This window comes from Prinia subflava, chromosome 3 (assembly GCF_021018805.1).
Source record: "Prinia subflava isolate CZ2003 ecotype Zambia chromosome 3, Cam_Psub_1.2, whole genome shotgun sequence".
Taxonomy (NCBI): Eukaryota; Metazoa; Chordata; class Aves; order Passeriformes; family Cisticolidae; genus Prinia; species Prinia subflava.
Window position 1 is genome coordinate 103500441 of NC_086249.1, and position 25402 is coordinate 103525842.

At 42.2% G+C, this 25402-nt stretch overlaps 1 protein-coding gene and 1 long non-coding RNA gene across 4 annotated transcripts in view; one reads left to right on the forward strand and one right to left on the reverse strand.

Annotated features, from left to right (window-relative positions):
• LOC134548394 (interferon-induced GTP-binding protein Mx-like) lies at positions 1–17816 on the reverse strand. 3 transcript variants are annotated; one of them, XM_063393160.1, is made up of 14 exons: positions 17660–17816; positions 15150–15463; positions 13474–13666; positions 12257–12394; positions 10814–10968; positions 9557–9695; positions 8876–9074; positions 8034–8112; positions 7009–7131; positions 6108–6249; positions 4369–4527; positions 3798–3874; positions 2273–2500; positions 1–512 (listed from the first exon to the last, which is right to left on the reverse strand). In XM_063393160.1, the coding sequence occupies exons 2-14, from the start codon at positions 15375–15377 to the stop codon at positions 279–281; spliced, it is 2094 nt and encodes a 697-aa protein (XP_063249230.1). In that variant the 5' UTR covers positions 15378–15463; positions 17660–17816; the 3' UTR covers positions 1–278. The 3 variants fall into 3 exon arrangements, with proteins under 3 accessions (XP_063249230.1, XP_063249228.1, XP_063249229.1); XM_063393158.1 differs by having other exon boundaries at positions 13474–13669; XM_063393159.1 differs by lacking the exon at positions 17660–17816 and adding an exon at positions 15836–15980 and having other exon boundaries at positions 13474–13669.
• Positions 16183–25402, forward strand: part of LOC134548397 (uncharacterized) — a 16767-nt gene continuing 7547 nt past the window's right edge. The window contains exon 1 of the long non-coding RNA XR_010079760.1: positions 16183–17297. This is a non-coding gene — a long non-coding RNA (uncharacterized LOC134548397). The remainder of the gene's footprint in view (positions 17298–25402) is intronic.

Below are 25402 nucleotides of genomic sequence, written 5' to 3' on the forward strand. Positions count from 1 at the left end.
TCAGAGTGTTAGCTTTTTAATGATTATTCCAGTGGTTGCACAGAATCCATAAAAAATGTTCAAAAATGGGATAATGCTCATTTAATCATAAGTCCCCCAGTGGAGCGCTTTCTGCAAAGGCAGCTGTTTGAACATCACTGCTTATGGAAAATAAAGGAAAACTAAATACTAGAAATTAGTATTAAAGGTCTAGGCTGACATTACATTTTTATGGGATTATAGGAAATTCTTCAGTAATGCTAGAAGATGAGGAGGAAAAAACACTTATGAAAACCAAATTACAACGAGCTGAAGTCTCTCAGGTACTGGCAGGCTTTGGTGAGACGATCAACTCTTTGGCTGAGGTAATTCCTGGTTTTAGCAGCTTCAGTGTCCTCGTCAAGGAGAAAGTTTAACTTCTCTTTGTCTTGTAAAAGTTGCAGCATTGAGGTCTGCAGGTGGTCTCCAAAGTCTTGAAGGACAGTAGACAGGATGATCAGAGGTATCTGATTGGAGAGGCGTTTACTTGCTCCCTGTGCATGATGGGGGGAAAAAAATGCAAAATACTAAATTGGTAAAAAGAACTGAAGAATGGAGGGTCTTTAGGTAATCTGGTGAAATCAGTGGTTCCAAGGTTTTAAAATGCTGGACTGACTTACTCTTCAAGAAGGGAGTACTGCTAAGAACTAAAAAATGTTTGCAGCCAATATCTTTTGTGCCTGAAATCTAAAAATTAGGAGTCGTGGGGATGTCAGCTGTTGCTTTTCTTCCCTCAGCAAACTAAAGCCAAGGGAGGCTTTTCTCTGCTCAGCCCTGTCAGCTGTCACTGGGACAAATCAGAGAGGACATTCCTGACAAACAGAACTTGTGCAGTTTCTGGTGTCCAACTTTCACTGAATGCTAACAATATGTTTCGATGCAGGAACTCAGAGATTTTTCCTAAAGCTGGTAAATTCCTTTGTTAGATGGTGCTATTTAGATGGTATTTCTGATGTGGTTGTCCTTTTAAGACAGCTTTAGCCTTAAGGAGAAATGTCCTCAGCAGTAGTGAGACCAGAATGTGCCTACATGACATCTATTGAGATCCCCATGAGATAATCTCCTGCCTGGTTGATTTATGGCTGCAAACTGAAATAGATTGACCCAGGAGAGCTTATGGGCCCCTTTCCCCATGGACATCCACAGGGTTTGGGGGCCCACCTGGTGCTTTTTTGGAACGTGAGGTTCCAAACCTCCCCCAGCTCTGGGAAGTGGCTGCCCCAGCCCTTCTGGTGAGCACTCAGACCTAAGTGCCTGGCTGCAATTGAGAGGTTCTTTCTTTTTGTAGTACAGCTTGAAAATGGCACTTGTAGGTCTTACAGGCAGCCAGGGACACTTAAGAGCTTCCACCTCATTCAAACTGTATTTGGCCTTGCTTAATCAACCCCCATGGTGCCCTGGCATTTGGGGGGTTTGTTGAAAATGGCTCTCAGGACCTTTACAAAAAATTTAACTGCAGATATAGACATAGAGCAGAGTGTGTAGCAAGGTGGGATAGAAGTGTTTATGCACTTCTGGCTTTGTTTCTTGTGCTATGAAAGCAAATGGTTTTCTCCTCATCAGCCTGAGCAGCCTGACCATTTAATTGCAGGAATTTGTCAACAAAGCCTGCTCTTGGAATTCAAAGTGAGCTGCCACCTACCTTCCTGAATTATTAATACTGAACTTGTTGATCTCTGAGGGAGTTTTACAACAAAGCAAATCCTGATACTGCATGTTCTCTTTTCTGTCTTTCTTTAACATGATCCTTTGTTAAAACACCCCATTTGTCTTCAGAGGCTTCACTTACAGGGTGCTATCTGCAATACAGCAGATGCACTCTGATCTCTCCAGGCAGCTGATATATTTTAATGTAACATTTTATTATTGCTCCTCCTGCTGTAGCAGTCTAGGACCTGCCTGCAAGGCACTGACACCACTTTCTGCTGGCTGCAGGAATGTGCAGAGGGGCTTGAGGCTGACCTGAGCCAGGCTGGGAGGTGGCTAAAAAGTGGTTTAGGAGCCAGCTGTCACTCTGGCACCTTCAGGCCTTTTTAATCACCATATCCTGAGCTGATACAGCTCAGCTTTGCCCTGACACTCTCCCCACTGCTCAGAAGCTCCCAGTGGTTTGTGGAGAAGCATGTACCTGAGTGAGACACAGAGATACCCCCTGGCTGTTCCCTGCACAGTGCTAGAGGGGCATTCAAGGCTGTATTGACTCCAGCAGGATCTGCCTGAGGGGTCTCTGCTCTATCACAGCCTGGGAACTCACAGAGAAATAGGCGTTGGTGTGAGAAAGCATCTCTGCGACAACAGAGGGCTCCTTTGAAGCAGGAAACTGCCCATCCCTCCCCAGGGACACGCCTTCTGCCTTAACAGCATTCAGATCACCAATGTAAAGGTCATCCTGGCAGTACACGATGCTCTCCATTTTAAACTGTGCCCGAACGTGTCTTTCAGCCTCTGCTGCTTGTTTCTCTCTAATGTCTTCAATTTTCACCTAGGAAAGAAAGGAACGACAGGTTCTGAGACATCTTCTTCCTTTGGGAAGGTGCCAGTGCTTAGCAGTGTCCCCAGGAAATGGCCAGGTGGGCACAGAGTTCACCTGCCCTTGTGCAGCACTGCCTGATCCCAGAACGTGGGAATATGGAGTAAAGCTTTGGGTTGTGGTCTCTGTTGTGAAAGAGCAGGAAAATTTTGGCAGTTTTGTCCCCTCCTTACACACAAGCGGGATCAGTCCAAACCTGGTGTGTGAAACCAAAGCCAACCCTGTCCAACCTCTCTCTGTCTGGTGTTTTTATTGCAGCCATCTGACACTTTCTGGCTTTTTTGATACCAACCCTGTCCAACCCCTCTCTGTCTGGTGCTTTTATTGCAGCCTTTTTGATACTTCCACCTAAAAGTCTGTGGGGGCAGCAAAGTTCCCTCAGTCATGCTCAAATTCCCTTAAAATGCTTTCCTAGCATCCCTAAAAAAAATCCCATCTTTTTCTCATGTCAAGTGTTTGCCAGAACTTCTTCCCTCTTCATTTCTCTCACTGTGTTACAGGACCCTGCCTGAAGACCTTTGTGTCAGATGAAATAATTTGTTCACTGTCTGGTTGGCCTGGGAGCTCAGCAAGGTTTGATCATGCAAGTGAAATGGCAAAGCACCTATTTCACTCACATTTGCCTCTGAGTTTCCTTTCCAGCAGTACCCTGTGAGTGGACTCTGTTTCCTGGCTGCCAGCATTGCTTCTTGTCTTTTCATCAAAGCTCTTTCTGAGAAAAGGCCTTCAAGGACATCCATATCACTGAACTCCACCCCAAAACATGCTAATGCCCAAACTGTGAACAGCCATCTTCTATTTTTTCCATGGCTGGACGATTTTTGGTTTGTCTGCTCCTGCTCCCTTTCATCAAAGATGAGATTCCTGCTCTGGCTAAAACCCTGGCTTGCTTTCAGAGAGGGAAAACCAGTTCAGCACTCTGACAAATCATTGCAGGACTTAAATCTGAAATTAATGACAAACTCTTCAAGGTAGCCACACCAGGTTTTCTTTGCATTGTGTTGCAAAGGTCAAGAATGTGAGCAGAATGCATAAAGGATGTATATATTAGATCTTGTCAAAATTGTGCAAAATGCACTTTCATTAGTGCCATTATAATCATGCTGTAATTTTCTGTCTCTTTCTTATTTTCCTGCAAGAAATTCCACACTTGCATAAGGGTAATGCAGTGAGACAGGTGCCATAAGCATGGATGTGTTTACAAATGCCATTCTGTCTTTTGAGAATCTCAGGATAGGTAGTGCCTCACCTTGGCAGCTCTGTTTAGATTGTGAAAATTAGAAAAATTCTTATTAGCGAGTTCCATAAATTTCTCTTCAACCAGCTCTAAGGGAAGAACAGAGAGACAAAGTCAGGTAAGTAAGTGAGGATTTTAAGCTACTGTTAATATGAGGCTTGGGAGAGACTACTCATTTTCATGTTCATTTAGAAATAGCTGAGCTGCTGTACTGCTGCACTCTGCCTTTATGACACATACAAACAAGTAGAAATTTAGATTTCTAGGTCAAAGACTGTGGCCACTTAACACCAGGTACCCCCAGTACGTCTACTGTGCTATTTCCTTGCTGTGTTATTTATTATATAGTTATTTTCTAACTCCCTTCCAAGACCCACTGGGCAAAGTACTAAAAAATGCTGGAGACCATGTGCATAGATTGAAGGCTCTAGAGAAGGAGCAATCCCCAAGCTGAATCAAATTTACTTCCACACTCTGAAGGATCCTGAGAGCATCAGTGAGAGCACCAGCCTCTCCTGGAAAATGAATTTGTCAGGCCCAGCAGCCTCCCCCACACAAGAGCCTCCCATGGCCTGGGCCGTACTCATCACGTTGTTCACGATCACCATCGCTGGCTCCTCCAACTCCCTGATCTGCTCTTTTATGATGTCCTCAAAGGTCCTGTAGTTGCTGAAGCCTGGGAACTCCCGCCCACGGTAATGGTCTTCGTATTTCCACACTCTGCCTGGGACAGTTGTTTTAGCTGTAATGGTAAAATAACATTGCTTTGCTACTAAATCACTCTATGTACATGTTTCAGGTTTAAGAGGGAAGTCTATTTCTCCTCTTTGAGTTGTTCTTGAGAGGAAAAACTACTGAGATGTTTTTTTGTTACCACAGAGCAGAGCTAATACCTGAATAAGCCATCTTGCACATTGCATCAAGCACCTGACTGACAGAGATTATGATGGGTCACAAAAATCCTGCTCCTTCTTGGCATTTTTACCCTCACAGAAGTAGCTGGCCATTACCAGTCACTTCCAAGTTTAAAAAAAGCTCTGAACAGAACAAACCCCCAAGCTCACTAAACACTTTTTCCAGGGAATCTGATGTTGACTAGTTATTTTTATTTAAGATATCACAGTCAATATTTCTTTGTTGATATGATACAAATTTGCTGATTTTTTTTTGGTATGAGGTATAACCTTAGCCCAGAGCAAAAGTGGAACAAACCCAACCCAGACTGTAAAATATGAACAGCAATAATAAAAACATTAAGAATAATAAAAAAAATATATATCTAGATTGTTGTTATTTATTATTATTCAATGGTGTTGCTGTTATTTAGAAGAATGGTTCAGAAAATCACCAGCAAATCTTGTGCCAGTGTCTTGATTTTATTGCTGTGCTGGGAGAAGAGAGTGTCTTGGGTTATGTAACCAAAAAAAAAAAGTTTATTCTATTTCATCTGTTTAAAGCAGTTGGGGAGATGTTTTTCTTTATCTCTTGTAACTCAGGGGGGGAAAAGGGGCAGATGCCTTCTGATAATGGCCAGCTGTTAAAACCAGGTGGGGCAGTGTTTCTTATCTCTTCCACTGTCCACCCTCCAGGGGATATCTTCTGTTCATGGGCCATTGAGGCTCACCAGTGACTGACACATTACATCATCCATGGGAGATGCTCCACCCAGAGGGAAGAGCCCAGCATTCCCTACCCAGATAAAAAATTAGAGTCAGAAACACCAAGGCAGCCTGTTTCCACTGGATTCCCAGAGGAACACCGGACCCATCTCACCATCACTGAACCCTTTCCTACAGGATCATCTCTACTCCACAGAACATCATCTGTTACTCTAGGAGGATTTATCTGAACTGCTTCCAACACCCTGCCCAACAGGGTGTCAGGTTGTATCTCTGACTCTGTCAGGGTTTTCTAGGACTTTTGTTTGGGGTTTTTTTGTACTACTACATTTGTATTTTTAATATTCCTAGTAAAGAACTGTTATTCCTATTCCCATATTTTTGCCTGAAAGCCCCTAATTTCAAAATTATAATAATTTGGAGGGAGGGGGGTTTTACATTCTCCGTTCCAAGGGGAGCTGCAGCTTTCCCTGACAGACACCTGTCTTTCCAAACTGAGACAGAGAGACAAGCACTGACCTCCCTGTAATGACAGCATTTAACACAAACTGCGTCTGTATCCCCAAGACACCGCCACAGATGGATGCTCCTGACTTCCTGCTCTTAATTTTCTTGAAAAATATTTACTGGAGATGCTGTGCCTAGGTTTAAAAGCAAGGGGAAGGGCTCTGAGGTGAGCTGGCAGGATGGGTGCTGTGCTTACCCCTGGCAGCACACTCCAGGAGAATCACGCCCCACGAGCGGAATTCCTTGCGGATCCTGGTGAACAGCCTGACCTCGTCTCCCAGCAGCTGCTCCTCTCCCCGCGTGCTCCGAGAGATGTCTTGGTTAAAGAACTTGATCAGCTGCAGTGAATCGAACAACAAGCAGGCCATTTAGTGAGGTTTCATCTCTTCAGACTGATTTGGGGATGTTAAGTAAATCTGCAGTTGTTTGATGTTAAAGCAGGGACAGAGTTCATAAAAAACATCCCTTTCTTACATATTTTATGCTCTTAGTTCCTGGTTTGTTTTGTTTTTTGATTCCCCACCCCTCCCACCCCAAACTGTCACAACTGGAGGAGAACAAACTTGACACTCTCTTGGTTTTCCCCCTGCAGACTTAAAAACATTCACTAAATTCTAATAGGCCAGAGTTGCATGAAGTCTGATGAGCTTCCAGAAACACCTCTAATGCCTACTGGAGGCTTACTCAGGGAGGCATTCCCTGAGATGAGGCACTTAGATAGACTTGCAAACCACATTTTGATATCAGGAATACATTTGATCTTACGAGTGCTGGAAACAATGGGAGCCCTTCAAAGTGGTGAGAAGGTAGGAGTTTAAGTTTTCCCTTGCTGAGATGCTTGATTTTGACCCAATCAACCAATTTGTTTAGTCTTCTTGTCCCATAATCACAGGAAAAAAAATTGCTAGGAGGGGCCACGAGCTCCTGTGGTCCATTATTTTTGCAAATGTGGTTTGTCTATGTGACCCTCACTGAAATGATGGATATCACAAACTTCCCATGGTGGCCCATGCCGATATTTTGATAATTTCAGGTGGTTTCTTTTTTCTCCCACAGTAACCTCCTTGCTCTGCCCTGTGACCAATACTGATACTTACATCTGCGAGGAAAAACAGCTTCTCAGACTCTGTTTGGGGAGTGCCTCTGTTGTACCTGTGCAGATCCTGTAATGCTTTATGGAGGGTGTCACGGATTTGGCTCTCCAGCGCTGGCATTGTTTTCTGGGGAGGAAACAGTGAAGAAGAAAATTGAGATGGGTTGAACCTGTCTGGTTTTGGAAGGAAAACAAAATCCCTCTAAGAGTGACCTACACCTGCAGGGGATCTTTGCTGTTTTCACAAACCCAAGAGCTTGCTGTCAGTGTCCCGTGTGTGATGGGGGATACCATGGAGGAGCAAATAGGGCCTTTATTGAGGGAATGCAGGAGTCGGGATCTCCCTGAGGGATCAGGCTGGACCTCACTGAATAGCTGCAAGATCCCACCCACAGTGAGCCAAAAACAATGTCCTCACAGGCTGTGCCAGGGAAGAGGTGACTGCTCAATTCCTGATAAATACCTGATGGAACACGGCTGTCTAGCTGCTTATTTTCTGTACATTTATATAAATAAGTTTTTTTTCCCTCTGAGACTGAATTTAGATGTTCCCTGTATTTTTCCATCTTCTCTTACTGGAATAAGACATATTAGGTGCAGATAGGTTTATACCAAATAAAAACCCCCAATATCCTTATGTTACTATATTAATATAATAGAACAGCTGGATGTTTTGAAGACATTTTCAGTTGTATAGAAATCACTGTTTCAGTAAGCTGACAGCAACAACTTGTCACCCAGGTGATCAACACTCATAAAAAGAAATATCACAGCTGCCATTGAAAAGGCAGGAATTATGAGTCACAAATAGATGAAATAATTTGCTTATTGTTGACCTGCAGTTAAAAGGCAAATCTGGGGACAGAGCATGGGGCTCTTTACCTCTGCCTCTCAGTTCAGTTTGTTCTGAGATCACGGAGTTGAAGGATTCTTAAGCACATAAAGATGAAATCCAACTGCAGTCCAAGGCTAAAGAGTTGAATTTATTTTTAGGTACAAACAGCTCAGTATGGGACCTCTGTTACTTACAATAATGTGTTGCACAAGTTCATTTGTGAGCTTCTCTGCCAGATGGGGGATAGTGGCCTTTCCTTCTTCCAAAAGAGCCCTGTGTAAGAAAAAGGAAAAGGTGGGTTTGGACAGCCAGGCTGTGCAGGGCAAGGAGGCAGCACTGATGCTCTACTCTGTTTTCACTAATTCTGTTTAACAATTTGAGTAAAGAAAGGGTCTCTGGGCCATGCTGGTGCAGATGTGGCGACAGCCCAGGACACTCTGGGCACATTTATTCAAGAGTTGTTTGACAACTACTGACTGAGCAAAGGAAAACAGAGAAAAATCTGAAAAATGCAGATTCTAACAGCAGAGGAATGTGCTGTTCTATTATTTCTTCATGTGTGAAGTTCTCTGATTCAAAACCCTTGTCAGCTGCCATTCTCTGTATTACGATTGATTTGCTGCTGAGTCATCTGGGCAGCCTGAGCCCTCACCACAGCCTTTCTTTCTCATGTTCCTCCACGTTTTCCAGTGAACAGAAATGCTTCAGTGCCTGACTTGAAGTGTTTAGATGCTTTAACTCGAATTCTTTGGGACTATTCTGAAGTTCATAGCACTTCTCCCATGTATTTTGTATAAAAAAAACCAACCAAACAAAAAACAACCCAAAACAAAACTAACAAAAAACATTTTTAAGATGTTAATTTGGTGTGTAAAAATCTTCTGGGTTACTGGAACACAACACTACATGGGCAATGAGAAATATTGAGTATAACTAATACCTGTTTGTAACCCCTAAGTTAAATCCCAGCAAACCAACAGGAAGCTTTGAGGTGACTTCAACATGTTTTTGATGGGAACTTTTGCGTGAGGAGTACCTGAAATGTTTGTGATTCTCAAAGAACTGTCTCTCCTGCTGGATTGCAGCAGCCAAGGTCAGTTTGTCGTGGATGTCCTGCTGCCCACGGCACTTCACAATCATGTAGCCTTTCTTGAGGGGGATCACCCTGTTTTGCAGTATTTTCACGACAGCCTTTTCAGTCCCCCTGTCCACCAGGTCAGGTTTTGTGAGGATTCCTGCGAAATTAAATGAGAAAGTTAACCACCAAGCAGGAATGCTCTGTATGTTTTATAAAGCAATTTATTTTTTGTATTCTCTCTCCTAGAAAGCTCTCAGCTCCTAGGTTGCAAAACCCACTCTACAGTTGGCCTCCCACCATGCCTATTGCTTTGCAAACCCTTTTTTAACAGGCAAAAGGCACAGCTTTTTTACCATTAACTTCAGATCAACTATCATTAACTGAGGATTTTCAGCTTCCAGTTATTCATAACTGGAGTGCCAGCGAGACACCAAACAAAGGGATTCTTGGAGCTACTCAAGAACTGTGACTAGAAAGGTTCACAAATATTTTCTTTAGGCTGTTTTCTTTTTTTTTTCCCCTCTTCTTCTAATTGCTAATTTTACAGATCTATTGCAGAACACAGAACATCAGACCTCATGATGGTGGGGGGGGGAAATTTGGCCTCTTTTTCAGCTCATAGCTTAAAAATTATCTCACCTATTGTCCTTTCTCCAGTGGGGTCCACCTCTTGAGCCATTTTCAATGCTTCTGTTGTTGCAATATCCACGTTACATGGCACCACTACCAAATTCACTGTCTCTTTGCAGCCAATCATTCTTCTAAGCAGCTTTTTGATCTGCAATTCAACACAGCAGTGAGGAGGTTCAGTGAAATCAGACACTTGCTTGTAGGATGTGACAATTTCTAGCAATGTGAGCCACTGCCTGATGACATTAAATGCCACATACGCTGAGGATAGAGTTACATGCTAGAGGATGGCATGGAAAGGGGTCAGCAGAAGAATGCAGCCTCTTTCCTTATGTCAGGATTAATCCAAACATCTGGCACGAATGAGACCAGAATAATATTATTAAGCCTGTCTTGACAGCTATGTGGAGTTTAACCTCTTGGGCATATACAATCTTTCATTATGGAAATATTAAAGGTATTTGACATCTAATCACATGTAAGAAAATCAGGTTCTGATGTGTAAGAACAGACTTATGGAAAGAAAGCAAGCACAATTATGCTGATAAATCTCAAATTTGTATCTCTGAAAGGAGCACAAATGTCTTTGGCTTATTTTCCAGTGGAATATTTGTAGGAAAAAGCCAAAACTGAAGATGCACATGACATCTAGTTGGCATTTTTCTATGTTTCAATGCCAAACTAAACGAGTTCCTCATAATTTGTGTTTTGCAGAAGCTTTACAGAGCTTTATTGTGTTTATTCCACAGTAAATTAATTATTCCCCCCCCCAGATTTTGGTAAAGATGCTTCTCTTTTCTACTTCCCACCCATCCCAGGTTCTGACAGGCTGCAGTGCTGTAGACTCCATCTCTGGAGCATGCAGACAGCTGGGGACAATGGAAATGTTTGGATTTTATCACATCTGCTGCTTTCTTCTCAGTACAATAGAAAGATTGCTATCCAACTGTGGAATAAATTACTCTCCTCTCAGAAAATAAAGCCCAGACAATCTGATCTTGTCTCATTTCTGTTTGGTGTATCTAGTTTAGTTTGGGCTCCTCTTACTCCAAGTTCCCATTTAAAGGTATTTTAGGAGAAACAGCACACCCAGCTCCTGCACATCACCCTCACTGCAGGCCTTATCCAACCAGAGTTTCATTTTTCATTTCTTCTGAAAGCAGCCAGAGGAGGAGCAGAGATACTGTCCATTTATTCTGTTTACTTCACAAAAGGTCTGCTGGGAGCCCTCGAGGGAGGAGACCCTGGGCACAGATTGATTTTTACCTGGTCCCCGATGTCTTTTGGCTGGTCCCCCACGGCCACCCTGGCAATTCCAGGGAGATCAATCAGTGTCAGGTCTGGGACATCAGGGGACCGAATTTCCAGGGAAATTAACTCCCCACTAATGGCACCTCTAGGACCAGCCACGATGTCCTGGGCTGTGGGAAGAGCAAGGCAATGAATGCAAGCTTCAAATGATGCATCAAACCAAAGATGAACACAAAGACTTTGAAAAGTACCAACTACCACCTAAGATTCTTTCAGGCTTGTCTTCTTTCAGATCCAGCCACTCAAATCCATTTATGCAAAAATGCAAGAAAGGAAATTATCATGCAGAACAAGTTGATGTGAAGTCCTATTGGAATGTGAGCTGTAATGTTTTACAGAGCATATATTTATGGACTCTTGTGTATGCAGACAAGCTACATGTAAATAAACCACAATGAACAGGGATCAGATAAAATACTGGTCAGCTGTGGAAATGCTTCCTCAACAGCAAGAGACTTTGTAAGCATTAATTAATCCTTGGATGCCATGAAAGAAAAATAGGTGTTGTCCTATATTCTTCACATTTTGATAGGGAGATTGGGAGTAAATTGTCCCAATACTACAAGGCAATAATGCTTGAACCGTGAACACAGAGTAGCAAGAAAGTCCCACAGTTATTCTCGTAAGAGATTTTCAGCTGTTTAATTACATTAATTAATTCATTCCAACTGCCTGGCCAGTTTTGAGAATATCCAAACAATGTATTGAAAAGTTAATTTATAAAAATAGAAAGAATAACAATTTGCAGAGCTGTGATTGTCAAGGAAGTAAGGACAACCCAGCTTTCACACTTAGGGCAAGTGCTTAGTGCCCTGTGGGTAAGAACACTGATTTCTTACCCAGCATGAAATGCCATAATAGTCAAGCTGAGACATGTGAAGGGCAGTGACTGAGCCCATGGTCAGAGCACCTGGCAGAAGCTCTCTGTCCTCCACTCTGCCTTCTTGCAATTTTCTCCAAAATAATAAGATTTCCAGTCAGAGACACCTCAAGCTGTTTTGAACTGGTGACAGGAACCATTCAGGTTCCACGTTTTCAGTTTGACAGACAACCTCCCCAAGCCAGGAAGACACCAGCCAGGTAAGGACACAGCCTGAGCCTTTATCATGGATCAGGATAAAAGGATTACGGATCTAATGGGTGGCATCCCTGCACAAGGTGTTGGAACTAGAAGTCCTTTAAGGTCCCTTCCAGTCCAGGCCATTCTGGGATCATCACCATGGATCATCCTCACCCCTGAAGCACTGGAACAGCTCCCTTGAGAGAAGGGAGTTTTGCTGACCCAGTTTTCTCTGCTCTGAACCCAGCTCTTGGTGGTACCCCACAATCACCATGGATGCTGCTCCAGCAGTCTGAGGGGAGGATTCAGAGGAGATGGAGCCAGCCAAATCCACTCACCCAGCCTGATGGCTCCGTCCACATCAGAGGCGCTCTGGAGGTTCTGGATCACATTTTGGTAGGAGATCTTCCCTTGCCACGCCTGGCCTTCAGGCAACCTCTTGAGCTTGAGCTCCAAGGGACACCGAGTGACAATACCTGCAGCAGTTCCAAAGGTTGTGCATGAAACACAGCATTGAGGTGTCTGGTGTACACAGGGTTGTCTGATGTTTCACACAAAAATGTGGAAATGTTCCAAGGGACACTGCCAGAGGGGCTTGTCCAGGTTCCTGCTCAGAGCAGGGTTGTCCCAGTGCCAGATGAGGCCAACCATGGCTCCTCCCAGACCTGTCTGGCCCTGCAGACCTCCACAGATGGAGTTGTGCTCCTCTCTGGATGATCTGTTTCAGGGCTGCAACTAAATCCTATGAAAAACCTTTCCATAGCTCCAGCCTGACTAGATTATATTGTAAACTCACGTGGAATTTGCAGAATTCATATGTGTAAAAATACACTGAACAGAGCTAGAAAGTGGAGCTTCTTGAGCTGTGAGGTCTTCCAGCAATCATCTCTGACTTAAATAATGCTTTAAGTAAAGATCTCTGTACACTTCTTATGCATAATAATAATAATAATAAAGGTATCTGTAAGAAAATGTTATTTTAAAAACCCAAAACAACTCCAAAAGAAAATTTTACAAGTGGTTTTCCACGTGAAATTAATTTAATTAAATCTGCTGCACCGCTGCTTTCTGGGAAATGCAGAGACTCAGCTGGGGCAATTACACTGTGTTTCTTACTCCTGGTCCACGTGGAACACGTGCCTTGGATTTACCCTGTGGTGCCTCTCTTGCACCTCCATTTCTCAGGAATGGAGTTATCCAGTTCTAAACCAAAAAAAAGAAAAAAAAAAGAAAAAAAAGAGAAAAAAAAAGAAAAAAAAGAAAAAAAAAGAAAAAAAAAGAAAAAAAAGAAAAAAGAAAAGAAAAAAAAGAAAAAAGAAAAAAGGAAAAAGAAAAAAGAAAAAAGAAAAAAGGAAAAAGGAAAAAGAAAAAAGAAAAAAGGAAAAAGGAAAAAGGAAAAAGGAAAAAGAAAAAAGGAAAAAGGAAAAAGGAAAAAGAAAAAAGGAAAAAAGAAAAAAAGGGAAAAAAAGAAAAAAGAAAAAGGAAAAAAAGAAAAAAAAAGAAAAAAGTTCCTACTACCTCATCAAATTGAAAACTTCAGAAAGTGAATTCTTACCATTGCCCCTGGGGAGAGCAACACCAGACAGGGCTTCGAGGACAGAACTTTTCCCAGAGCTCTGGTCTCCAATCACTGCAATTGCAGGCAAGGAAAGATCCTTTTCTATTCCAAGAGCTCTCAGGCTGTCAACAAGATCAATGCAGGGTCGGATCTTCTCCTCATATTGGTTGTACAAGGTGTGTTCTGCAGCCTGCTGGAGTTAAATTTACAATGAATTTCCCATAATTAAAAAGAAAAATAAAGACACATTTTCTATTCATTGTTCTTTAGTAAAAGTAATTTACTGTCATCAAGCTCTGCTTCATATCCTTCATGCATCCTTGCATTTCCATGTAACAAACAGGCGTCTGTAAATATGAAAGGAACAGCTGACGTTGGCTCACAGACCATCCTTAGTACAAATACCAAATTTTGGAAGCCATCCCGAGAAGGTAAAGAACACATTACTAACTATGCTTTGTTATTTTTTTAAAATAACTTTTTTTTAAAGAGCTGCCATTTTCATCCACTCATCCACAGATGTACTGAAGCATTTGTATGCAAATGAAGATCCCAGAAATCAAAGGATTTGGTAAAAAATATCTTATTAGATCTTTGTTTCAGAGTTTGAAAATTTAGTTTGTGCACAGACACCAACAGAGTTCTGCTTTAATGCTTTTAACAGGTGGCTGAAATGTTTTAGATCATCATGGCTCTTCCTTCTTTGCCTCATTTTAGGCTCACATAAGGCATGAATATGAGTGGGTTGTTTTAACTGACTGATTATTGTCATTTTCTGGGTTTGAGTCAGGTCCAGATATTAACACAGGCTCTTAATTTACATGAAAACAAAACAAATAATTTCCAGTCTTTGGCAAAACTGGCCCATCTGCTGTTAAATATGCTCAGCTAAAGTATATAAAAATCAGCTTGGTCTCTTCTCCCTGTTCTTCTCTCCATGTTCCAGTCTGACTGCTGCATTTAGAGATGCAATTTTGAGAACACCAATATGTTTCAGACATATTGGGCCAGGCACACTCAAACCTGATTTTTTGAAAAGAAAAACTGAAGTTTCTCTCCATCACTTTTATCCAAGAAAAATACCTCCAAAAATATGTTTGTGGATCAGATGCACTCAAACAAAGCAGATTTTTTGGTTCAAGATGAGAACACATTACTGGAAACAAGCATTTTAAATCCTTTTTGTAACCGCTGCCTACTCTCTTCACTACAATGTTTAAAAGCTAGTAAAGTCTCAACAAACTTCAATAACTGTGTCACAGACTTAAAACCCATCTGTGTTGAGTGTAAAATATCCAAGCAGGTTATTATTAAACTTTCTGTGCATTTTTGTGGAGGGTTGAAGAGCCTCAAGAAAAAAAAAACAAAAACCCAGAGTTTTTATGATTTCTGTGCAATATTTGTTGCTAGGATTGAAATAGACACATGTCACTCATTAAATTGGCTTCTAAGCTGTAGCCATCTCTTTTTTTAGACCTGCATTATTAATGTCTGCATGTTAATTGCAGATACCTCTCTTTCTACTCACACAAATAGCTGCTAGGCCTCATCCCAAAAGTTCTCCTTAAACCTAACAAGTGCAGATTGACCAAAGAGACAAAAGAATTAATTTTGGGCCACAGTGTGAAACAACAGTAAGAGTGGGGAGGATCTGCGCCCTCTCCTTGCCTTACTTTGTCCTCCTCTGTGAAAAACTTTTCCTCCAAGTCCTTCTGTTTGCAGTTGGGTCCTTTCACAAATGTGTTCTCTGATGCCACATCAGCTTCTTCTGGATCTGGTGGGAGAGGCACTGTAGCAGCTTCTGGAAATGGTTTTACTACAGAAAATAAAAACCCATCTTTCTTTGGGGTGTTTTTGGTCTTTTCAGAAGGTTGTTTGAATGCTGCTGTCTTTTTATCCATGGCCTGCTGATTTAGTGGGATTCCACACAGGTTGTGCTTGACTGAACACTGATCACTGCTGGTCCAGCCACTCTGGGGTGCAGCCTCTGAAACCAAACACAGAGTGAGTGACTCCACCTCGCAACAGTGATCAGAGCAAAGACAATCAAACATCACTTTTATTTCCTTTACAAAACACTAAAATCGGTCTGCAGAGGACAGACTTGAAACACTTCTCCCTACTGTTAGAAATGAGATGCTTGACACAGCCAATAGATCAAGCAGCAATTCAATTTAATAATTAATTAATTAGCACGGTAAAGTGTGAGCAAAGGCAGCGCTGGGTACAGTGGAAGGATTTTCCCTTCCGACTGCACACCCATTGCTGGACTTGCTGGGATTTTATTGGCTATATTCATACATATTCATAAGCTTTCTCAGCAGTTTCCATTTCTAGTTTTAACGTCATTATTCGATACCTATTGTGGTCTATTTTAAATTTCAATATTCCAGGATGTACATCCAGGATTTGTATCCCAGGTGGTGGGGTCCAGCTTCCAGATGTGAGGTCCAGTTTCAATTTTCCAGATCTATCAGTCTTTGATAGTGATGTTCAGTTTTCCTTTTTCAGGAACCATAAATCAGCGAGCTGAAATCTTTTCTTCCGTATCCAGGATTTTTTTTTTTTTTAACCAGTCTGTGAGAAATCCTTTTTACATTCTAAAACTACAGTTTAAAATTCTTTAATACAAAATTCTTTAATACAAAATTTATTTATTATTTAAGAATTTTACTAAAGTTCTTTAATACAAAACAAGCTCCTAAAGTTATAATTCAAAGACACTTATTACAGAATAGCTTGAGATTTATAACAGGTAATTGCAAAGTTTGTTCAAAAAAACCTTCTTCCATGCTTTCCTCGGTTGTTTATTAGAACTCATCTTTGTAACTGTCCCATGGCCGTGTTCTACAACTACAATTACACGGATTCTTTTTATTTCCCTGACACGAAACACAACTTTGTATTTCACACTACTGCTCTTATGCCTTTATTTTTTTTGTATTAATAAAAAAAAAAATAATAATAATAATAAAAAAAAAAAGCCAAAAACCCCCACTTTTCGTTTTTTGGTGAGAAAGAAAAAAAAAGTTACAGCAGTTATCGCTAAAAGCTGGTCCTCCTCAATGAAATATTTTGCTGAAAGGTGTTTGGAGAAGCTCAATGGGTATCAGGGCAGGATTGGAGGGAGTGTGAATCTTAAACTTCCTGGGCTCAGAGGTGTAGGGCTGTGGGCTGGCTCCAAGCCAGAGTCTGCTAAGTGGCCATCTCACCTCTTTTGTGGAAAAAATACTCGCCAGAGGCAAGTCTGACACCTGTTTTTGGAGCTCTGTATCTTGGTCCCCTCCTCTATAGCTTAAAACCCTCTGCCAAGAGCAGACTTTGCTTCACATGATGTTAGAGAAGGGAGGACTAGGAAGCTTTTTATTTCCTTGTTCCGCATTTCTTTATGCAGAAGTTTTGTTTGCTTTGGGTGACTGAGGGAATTAGGGGCTTTTGGCAGGACATTATCCAGGGAAGGGGACTTCCAGAGAGAGTGAGTTAAGGAAGAAGAGAAGAGAAAAGAAAAGAAGAGAAGAGAAAAGAAGAGAAAAGAAGAGAAAAGAAGAGAAAAGAAGAGAAAAGAAGAGAAAAGAAGAGAAAAGAAGAGAAAAGAAGAGAAAAGAAGAGAAAAGAAGAGAAAAGAAGAGAAAAGAAGAGAAAAGAAGAGAAAAGAAGATCTGTAGGAGATGAAAAGCCCCTTCTAAAAAAGCCCCTCTCAAACCCAAGGTGCAGAGCTGCACTGCTGAACCCACACAACTCTGGGATTTATTCACTCTCTGTCCAGCCACAGGAGAACGTGGACTTCTGGCTGACACATCCTGTGGCTTCAGGATATTTGGGTAAACCTCAGATTCCATGTTGTGTGTGTTTATTAACTCCAGCTGTCTTCTCATAAAGAAAATGAAGCAATGCAAAGCTTATGATCCTACTCATAAATAGTGCTGGCTAGACCATCTTGCTGAATAATGGCTTTAAAAAAACCCTAAATGCCATCTCTCAGTTGTCTCCTTTTAAAGAGGAAATAATACTAACATCTTTTCTTCTTTTTTTCCACCCCAGAAAGCAAAAATCCTGCTCCTGGCAACCCTGTCTAATCACACTTACTTTAGACACTTTATGCAGCCTTGTCACATTAAAAAGAATAAAGACAACAGTAAAAATCTGCATTACTCTTTTTAGAAGAAGGAAAGGGGAAACTTACCCTTGTAAGTGTCCTGTGGAAAGGAGAAGCAGTGACTTTCTGAAACTTCTTCAGATGCTTTTTTATTTACAGGCTCCACCTTCCCATTATGATAAGAAACAGCAGAAACGAAACTAATTCTTACAGGAAAAATACTCGGCTTCTGTGGAAATGACCGGGCTGTTTTAAAAGACAGAGCTGCCACAAGTGGGCACCACTAGCTTAACTTGCACCTGGCTCAATTAAGGGCACGGATATTTTAACACATGAATTGTGTCTACAGTGAAGGGGGAACCTCACAGCCAGAAGTTCAGAGAGCCAGAGAATCCTGGAATGGGTTGGAAGGACATAAAGATGATCTTGTTCCACCTCTCTGCCATGGTAGTGTTATAAACGCCAGGACAAATTTATTGCCAAATTCAATAGTTTGGTTTATTAACATCCAAATTACAAAATTTAGAATCAAATTATAACAATTTCAAACAATAAAAACAAAACAATACGAACCCCACAAACAGCAAAACTTACTTGACAGAAGTTCTCCCGGGAAAAGTTGAGCCAAGGGTGACCCCAGAGACACAGGACCTGGCAGCCGGTGTCTCTAGCTGGGTTCACAAATTTGCCATGTTCGAGGCTCGGTTTTTATACTCTTTATTCTGCCTCTGGCAATATTTCCCCATACTTCCCTTTGTTTCTTGGTTAGTTATTCAAACCCAAATTCGTCTCCGGTCGGATTGAAAAGAGCTCACTTCCCAAGTCAATGTGTTAATGTTCAGTTTCTATGGATCCTTATAGTTGATGAATGTTCGAGATAAAGGTGATATTGCTTGATGGTCTGTGAAAGTGGCTCCCGAGGTGTGAGTTGCTGATCCGGCTCATCTCAACAGGTCCCCTCCCAATACTTGAGAAAGCTGCAAAGTCTTTTGTTCCCTTCTGAATGGAGACGCCTGATTTTCAGGGTGCTCAGTTTCACCATCTGCTGCAGAAACCTCCTGAAACATAGACTTTTACCTGATATAAATTTATACAGCTTTATAATTTTCCAGTTTATCATAAGAACATGAATTAATCATCTCACTTTTTCACAGTAGGGACACCTCCCACTGTCCCAGGCAGCTCCAGCCCCAGTGTCCAGCCTGGCCTTGGGCACTGCCAGGGATGCAGGGGCAGCCACAGCTGCTCTGGGCACCCTGTGCCAGGGCTGCTCCATCCTCAAAGGGAAGAATTTCTTCCTAATATCTAATCTAAACCAACTTTCTTTCAATTTAATACCATTCCCCCTTGTCCTATTACTACCTGTCCTTGTAAAAATCTCTCAGTCTTCTCACTGAAACCTCTCAGAGCAGCCACACCTCTGTACTGCTGTTCAGCAGATGATACCCAGGTGAAGCTAAGTCTAATTATTGCTGAACTTTTAGTGAAGTGTGAATTATTAATTAATCAATCACTGTAACCTTAGGATATTTAGCACTAATGCAGCAAATGTATTTATTAAAGGCAATACTGAATCTGTTACAGCTGTCACCTCAAATCACAATTCTTGACAAAACTCTCTGTATGGAAGTCCTTGGAGGGGCTCTGTCAGGCAAATGTGAAATTCATACTGTTAAGGTGACAGCTCTGGAAATAATAATGCAAAGTGTTGGGTTTTTCCTTTCATTTCCCTGTGTGTTTAGTGAACAGCAGAAATGAAACTCCTCACAACACAGCTGAGCTCCTCCTTCCTTGGCTGTACTGTATTACAGGATGTCAGGGACAAATATCAGAAGTACTTGGAAATAATTGAGCAACAACTTGTCTTTCCTCCCTGCCAAAAAGGCATCTCAGTGAGCCAGTTTGTCACACCTGGGGCAGAACCTGCTGGTTCAAGCTGCTGTGCCCCACTCCCACTGGTGTTAGCTGCTGGTCCTGTGCCATCCAGGGCACCCTTTCACCCTCCTGTCCTGGTTTAGGCCAAATTTGGGAGGAAACCCCTGAATGGGATCCCTCTGGGAAAACAAACCCAACAGCCCCTCCTCCCAACTGGTCTGGGAAAAGAACTTCCTCAGAGAAAAGTGGAAAAAAGCTATTTATTTAACAAACAAAGTGCCCACAAGCACAAAGAATGAACAATGTGAAACAATAAATGCTTTTGTTGCTCTGAAATGAGATGGTAAATTCAGAAAGTCCTTGGCATAGGTAGCTCAGCTTGCTCAGTCTTGTTGGGGAAGATGAAGCAGGGAAATCTTACAAATATGACAGCTTGGCAAAAGAATCTGAGAATATGAAACCTGTAAGTGGCATAGAAATGAGAGCTGGTTTTGATGTGTAAGACTTCAAGCCAGTCAGTTACTGAACAACTGGAAAGACAATGGTTGAGTGGGCTGAAGGGAAGATCCCTGTGGATTGAACAATGTCCTTGGCAAACAGAAGGGATGCTTCTGCAAGCTAAGGAGTCCAAGGGTTAGGGAGACCCTGACAATTTGGCAGAGAAGAAAAAAAAGGGGTCTAGAAAGCAGCTTTTAGGGTTTAAAATGTAACACAGTATGGTAATGCAGTGCTTCTAATAGGCTGTGTATAGATTCTATAGGATCTGTGTCTTTTGCTGGTTGGATGTTGTAAATTAGCATATTCAGGTCAGAAAAAGATATAATGTATTGTGACCAGAACTTAAGTGTCTCTCAGGCACATTTTTAGCTGTGACTAGCAGCTTTAAGCTTGGCTCTTTGTTACCCATGACCCTATGCAATAAACAGCATATTAAAAGAGTTGCCTGGAGTCCAGAGATCCCTTGTGGACACTCTCTTCTATGAGACAATTCTCTTATCAGTCCCACTCCCTTCAGAGATCCAGGCCCCAGTGAGCCACAGGTGTGAACTCTCAGTGCTCCTCTGGGTTTTTCAGTGCAGAGCAGGTTTAAACAGTCCCAAGGGAAAAAAAAAAAAAAAAGAAAAACAAAAAAAAAAAAAAAAAAAAAAAAAAAAAACCACCAAAAGAAACAAACAAACAAACAAACAAAAAAACCCAGTCCTGAGAGCTCCTCTGCCTCAGCTAGCTAAAACTAACTAAGAGCAAAGCAGGTCTCTGTGCTGCTGCTGTCTGTGCCTCAGAGGAGCACAGCCCAGGAGCAGGAATGCAGAGGAGTGAACACTGTTTTCAAAACACATTCTGCACATCTTCTTCTCCCCCTCCACTCTCAGAACTAATCTTACAGCAGTGATTCTCTGTCTCCAGGATCCTGCTTCATGAGTCCCTGCTTCATGCTCCTCAAGGTTGCTCCTCAAGGTTGCTCCTCAAGGTTGCTCCTCAAGGTTGCTCCTCAAGGTTGCTCCTCAAGGTTGCTCCTCAAGGTTGCTCCTCAAGGTTGCTCCTCCACGATCATCCTCCCCCACCAGCTCACCCCCTCTTTTATCTCCCTCATCCTTATTGGCTATAGCTCTTACTCATCAGGGGCAAGGCTGTGTTGGTTAATTAACACAGCTGTTATTTACCAGAGGTTACTTACTCTTAAAGGTGCAGAGCTTAACATACAGCATAAACACAACAGATAACCGGGGATACAAGGATCAAAAAGTCACCCCAGGACACCTCCTCATCCCTCCGTGCAAAAAGCAAGTGGGTGAGGGCCCCCTCCACAGGAGAAAGAGTATTTTTTCCACCTCCCAGTGAGACTTTCCACCCCAGCCTGGGTGGCAAACCATGCCACCACTCGCCTGGGGCTGTGCCTTGGCTGCCAGAGGCTGCAGGGGACGGCTGAGGCTGTTGGATGTGGGTGACAAGAGAGCAAAGTGACACACAGTGTGATTTGTCTCTGTTATGCACTGCTTCAGGAGAGTTCCAAGTTGTTTCTCACGGCCTTTTGGTGTTTTCTCAACATCACTAGGTCAGGATGCTTCCTCTTCTGCTGTCTTTGCTCATTTTTTTTGTGTGTGTGTTTTGGGTTTTTTTCCTTTGTTGTTAACAGGCTCTAATCTGTTAAGAAAATCAGTGTACTTTGTTCAGTCAGGGGCTTTGCTAGCTGGATGCAGGATCTCCCCCTTGTTCCTCAACTATCAAAACTTGTCACTATTTCTACACAAACAAAGGCATTCATGTTCACTGGCTACAACTCACAGAGTTCTCTTATTAACTAGTCTTTTATCTTCTGTTGATTAAATGATGCTCTCACTTCTTTTGTTAATTAGTCCTCCTGCTCAGTCTCTCTCTTCTTTTGAGACAGTGAGTTTTTTGGGTTGGTGGGTGGTGAGTCAGTGGTTGTGATCTCCCCCTGACAAAATTACCCATTCCTGATTTGATGCCCTTTTTTGTTCTTGCTTTGTTCCTTGATGGCCTTTCCTGAGCTGGCCTTGCTTTGTTCCTTGCTATCTGCCATTATCTTAGTTTATTCAGCAAGGGTCCTTGGTTTTTTGGTTCAGCAGTAAGTTATGCCTGGCTGCAGTTGATACATTATTTCACGTTTCTTCTATTCTTTTTTTTTTCCCTACAGCTGCTGCAATTACTGCGACGCATTAAACATAATTTATCTTTTAGGAAGTTGTTCATCATTTCCTCCAGTTGAGGCTATGAAGCCACAACAGCACTCAAAAGCCTCATTTTTTATGAACATTACGCATTTTCCCGAAATTAATCACAGGGATGACTGGCAAGTCAATTGCTTTATGATTTTTTTCAAAAGCAAATATTCAGTGCTGCAATTAAGACAAAGCATAATAGGGTTAGCATTAAGAGAAGGACACCAGAGTGGAGCAGCTCACTGAAAATCCCTGTAAATTGCTGTGACCATCTGCAGAGTGTCCCACCACTGATGTTCTGCAGGAATCACTGCACCTTTCTTCCTGCTGTCACATTTCCCCACCTGAATGCTAAGATGATCTGGCTCTGCTCATCCTCCAGAATGCAAAAGAAAGCATCTTTTAAATCCAAAGAAGTCGAATAATTATTTGTTTTATTACTCTTAAATCCTGTACCAGCCTGTACTGCTGAGAGCGAGGCTTCTTTGCCGGTGTCTGATTCAGGCTGACCCTCTCCAAGCAGCACTCAGGATTCATTCTCAGGTTCCTCTGAGCTCTGGTTCAGTATTAAACAGATTCAAGCCTTCCATGCCTTTTCTTGTGAGACACATAGAGGTTTCTGAAAGAGTTTTGCAAGCATTTAACTTGCAGAGTACATCTTGCCCTAACAATTGAAGGGGACATCCTGGCATACAGAAACTCGTGAGTTAGTGTCTCCAGGTGTGCAAGAATGGCTGTGAAGCCATTTTCCCCCTACCCCAACAATCAGAATTGTAACTTTACTTAGCAGACCCTTGCAGTGAGATATTATTGAATGCCTGGCTCCACTATCCATTCAAAATGCCTGGTTTCAGTTGATGTATTATCTTAAATTTCTGTCTTCTATTTGTTCTTTTCTATTATCTGCTGCAATTACTGAGACATGTTAAACATAACTGATCTATTTGGGAGCTGTACATCAACACTAGTGATTAGCTTATGAATTTTCAGCAGTGCCTTTGTTACATAATCAGTTGTGTTTAATCACAGGATTATTTTGCAATAAAAGGAGGAACTCTGAGCAGCATCACTTGCTGTGAACTGTGAAATCAGGGTTCTCCTTTCTCCACAGGTCAAGAGTTTGCTTCTCCCTTTTTCTCCTGAAACAGCAAAATAAAAACTTGATCCACTTAGTGGGAAATGTTTTAGTGCAAGGAATTGAAAATAGTTTTCATGTGTAGATAATGATTTATAACAGGTTGTTTCACTGGCAATGCAATTCTACAGATTAACATAAGAGACATGTTTAAAATTGACTAAGCAGAATTTCATTCAAATCTCAGAGCGCAGAGTATGTTTTGAAATAATTTTAATGAACAGGAAAATGGGGCATGATGCAAAAGATGAATGACCAAGCATTTGTCAAAGCCATTTCACATTATAATTTTTTTAAAAAATCAAAATACAGTGTAAATGCAGTAGTTGGCAGGATCATTCTGTGACATAAACCACTAGGAAAAATCGTGAATCATAAAATTATTCAGATATTATACTGGATGTTGTCTAGTCAAACCTTATAAATCAAAGTGGTTCAGACCATGTTGCCTTGGGTTTTATCCCAGTGAGTCTTGAAAACCCTCAGGTATGGAGATTCCACAGAATGAAATTCATTCAAATGATTGATGACTTTTTTTTCCTTCTTCACATCTGGTTGGATGAACCCCCCATGTTTCAGCTCCCAATGTCTCTTATTCCCCCACTGTGCATCTCTGAACAGAGCCCAGTGCCACCCCCTCAGCCAGAGGTGCTGGGGGGCTGCTACAGCCCCTTCCCCAGACCCACTCCCTCCCCAGCACCCTGGCTGTGGCTGGGAGAGAGTTAATTTTCTTTCTGGTAGCTGGTGCAGAGCAGTTTTGGAGATAGGAGTGATGCTCCAGATGTTTTATTGTTTCTAACTACTGTTCACCCTTGGAAACTGTCAAGGACACTTCAGTTTCTGCCAGTGAGGAGAAGCACAAAACTCCAGGAGGGAGCAGAGCTGGAATGGCCAAAGGGATATTCCATACCATGGAGTGCCATGCTCAGGGTTTAAATGGGAAGGGTTAGCCAGAGAGATCCTATTGCTGATGGGGACAGGCTTGGCATCAATCAATGAGTGGTGAGTAACTGTACTGTGCCTCACTTGGGCTTTATTTTTAAAAAATTCGGTTAGCAATTATTCTGATAATATTTTACTTGTTCCAATTATTCAGCTGTTCTGATCCCAACCCAGTTGTTTTTTTTTTTGTCCCACCGTAGGGGTGATGGATGGGTGAGTTACTGCCTGGAGGAGCTTTGCAGTTCCAGTGCAAAACTGCTTCAGCACAAGCTAGTGGAGACAAAAAGCAGCGTGTCCCATGTGGTGGGAAGGAGTGAGTGGTGATCTGAAAGGCTCTAAAATAAACAGAGGAATGGAGAGGTCAGAGAGAAAATATAACTGGGGAAGGGTGCGTGAAAGGGTCTGAAAAATAGAACATCAGTGGGTAGAATGCTCTCCATGGTTCAGAGCAGAGAGAGAGAGACACTTAAACCAGAGCCATTGTCTTTAGTTCCTGAGCCTTGTTCTTCTCTAGGAAGGGATGAGCTGTAGGGAATTGTGTGATTGGCTGTGTAGGAACACTCCCACCTCTTCCTGCAAACCTCTCAGGTGTATTTGTCTGCTGTTTGACTTGGCTGAAGTTTGGGTCACAGTGTTTGACACGCAGGTTTCATCCTTACAATGAGAGGGACGGTGCTGAAGAGCATGAGGAGTGAGATAAAACCAGCCCTTGTTCATGTGAGTGGCCATCACTGTGTGGTTTCCTGTCAGTCACAGAGAGGGAGCCAAGAGTGCAAATTATCTGTGTGTGGTTTGGTAGTTTGGTGAGGCCTGATTGCCTTATACAAACTGGATATTGTAATTAAGGGGATTTTTTTCCAGTACAAAAATACCTGAAATCTGAGAGATCCAAATTACTTGAAGCAGTGGGGACTGCTGACATCACTCATACCAGAGTAATCCCAAGTGCATTGGACTATCCAGACAAAGGGTTTTCTGCAGTCTCAGGTCCTTCCTACCCTCTCCTGTGTTCTCTTCAGCTTTGTGCAGAGACCTGCAGTTCCTACCCACTACCTGGGGGCTTTCCCTTCTCCCAGCTGTCCTGCACAGTTGTTTTAGGCATTGAGTTTTCTGGGCAGAGGGGTGGTTCAGACTGTGCAGGGCAGACACGGGAGGTTCTGGTTGAACACCACAAAGAATTTCTTCACTGGGTTGTTG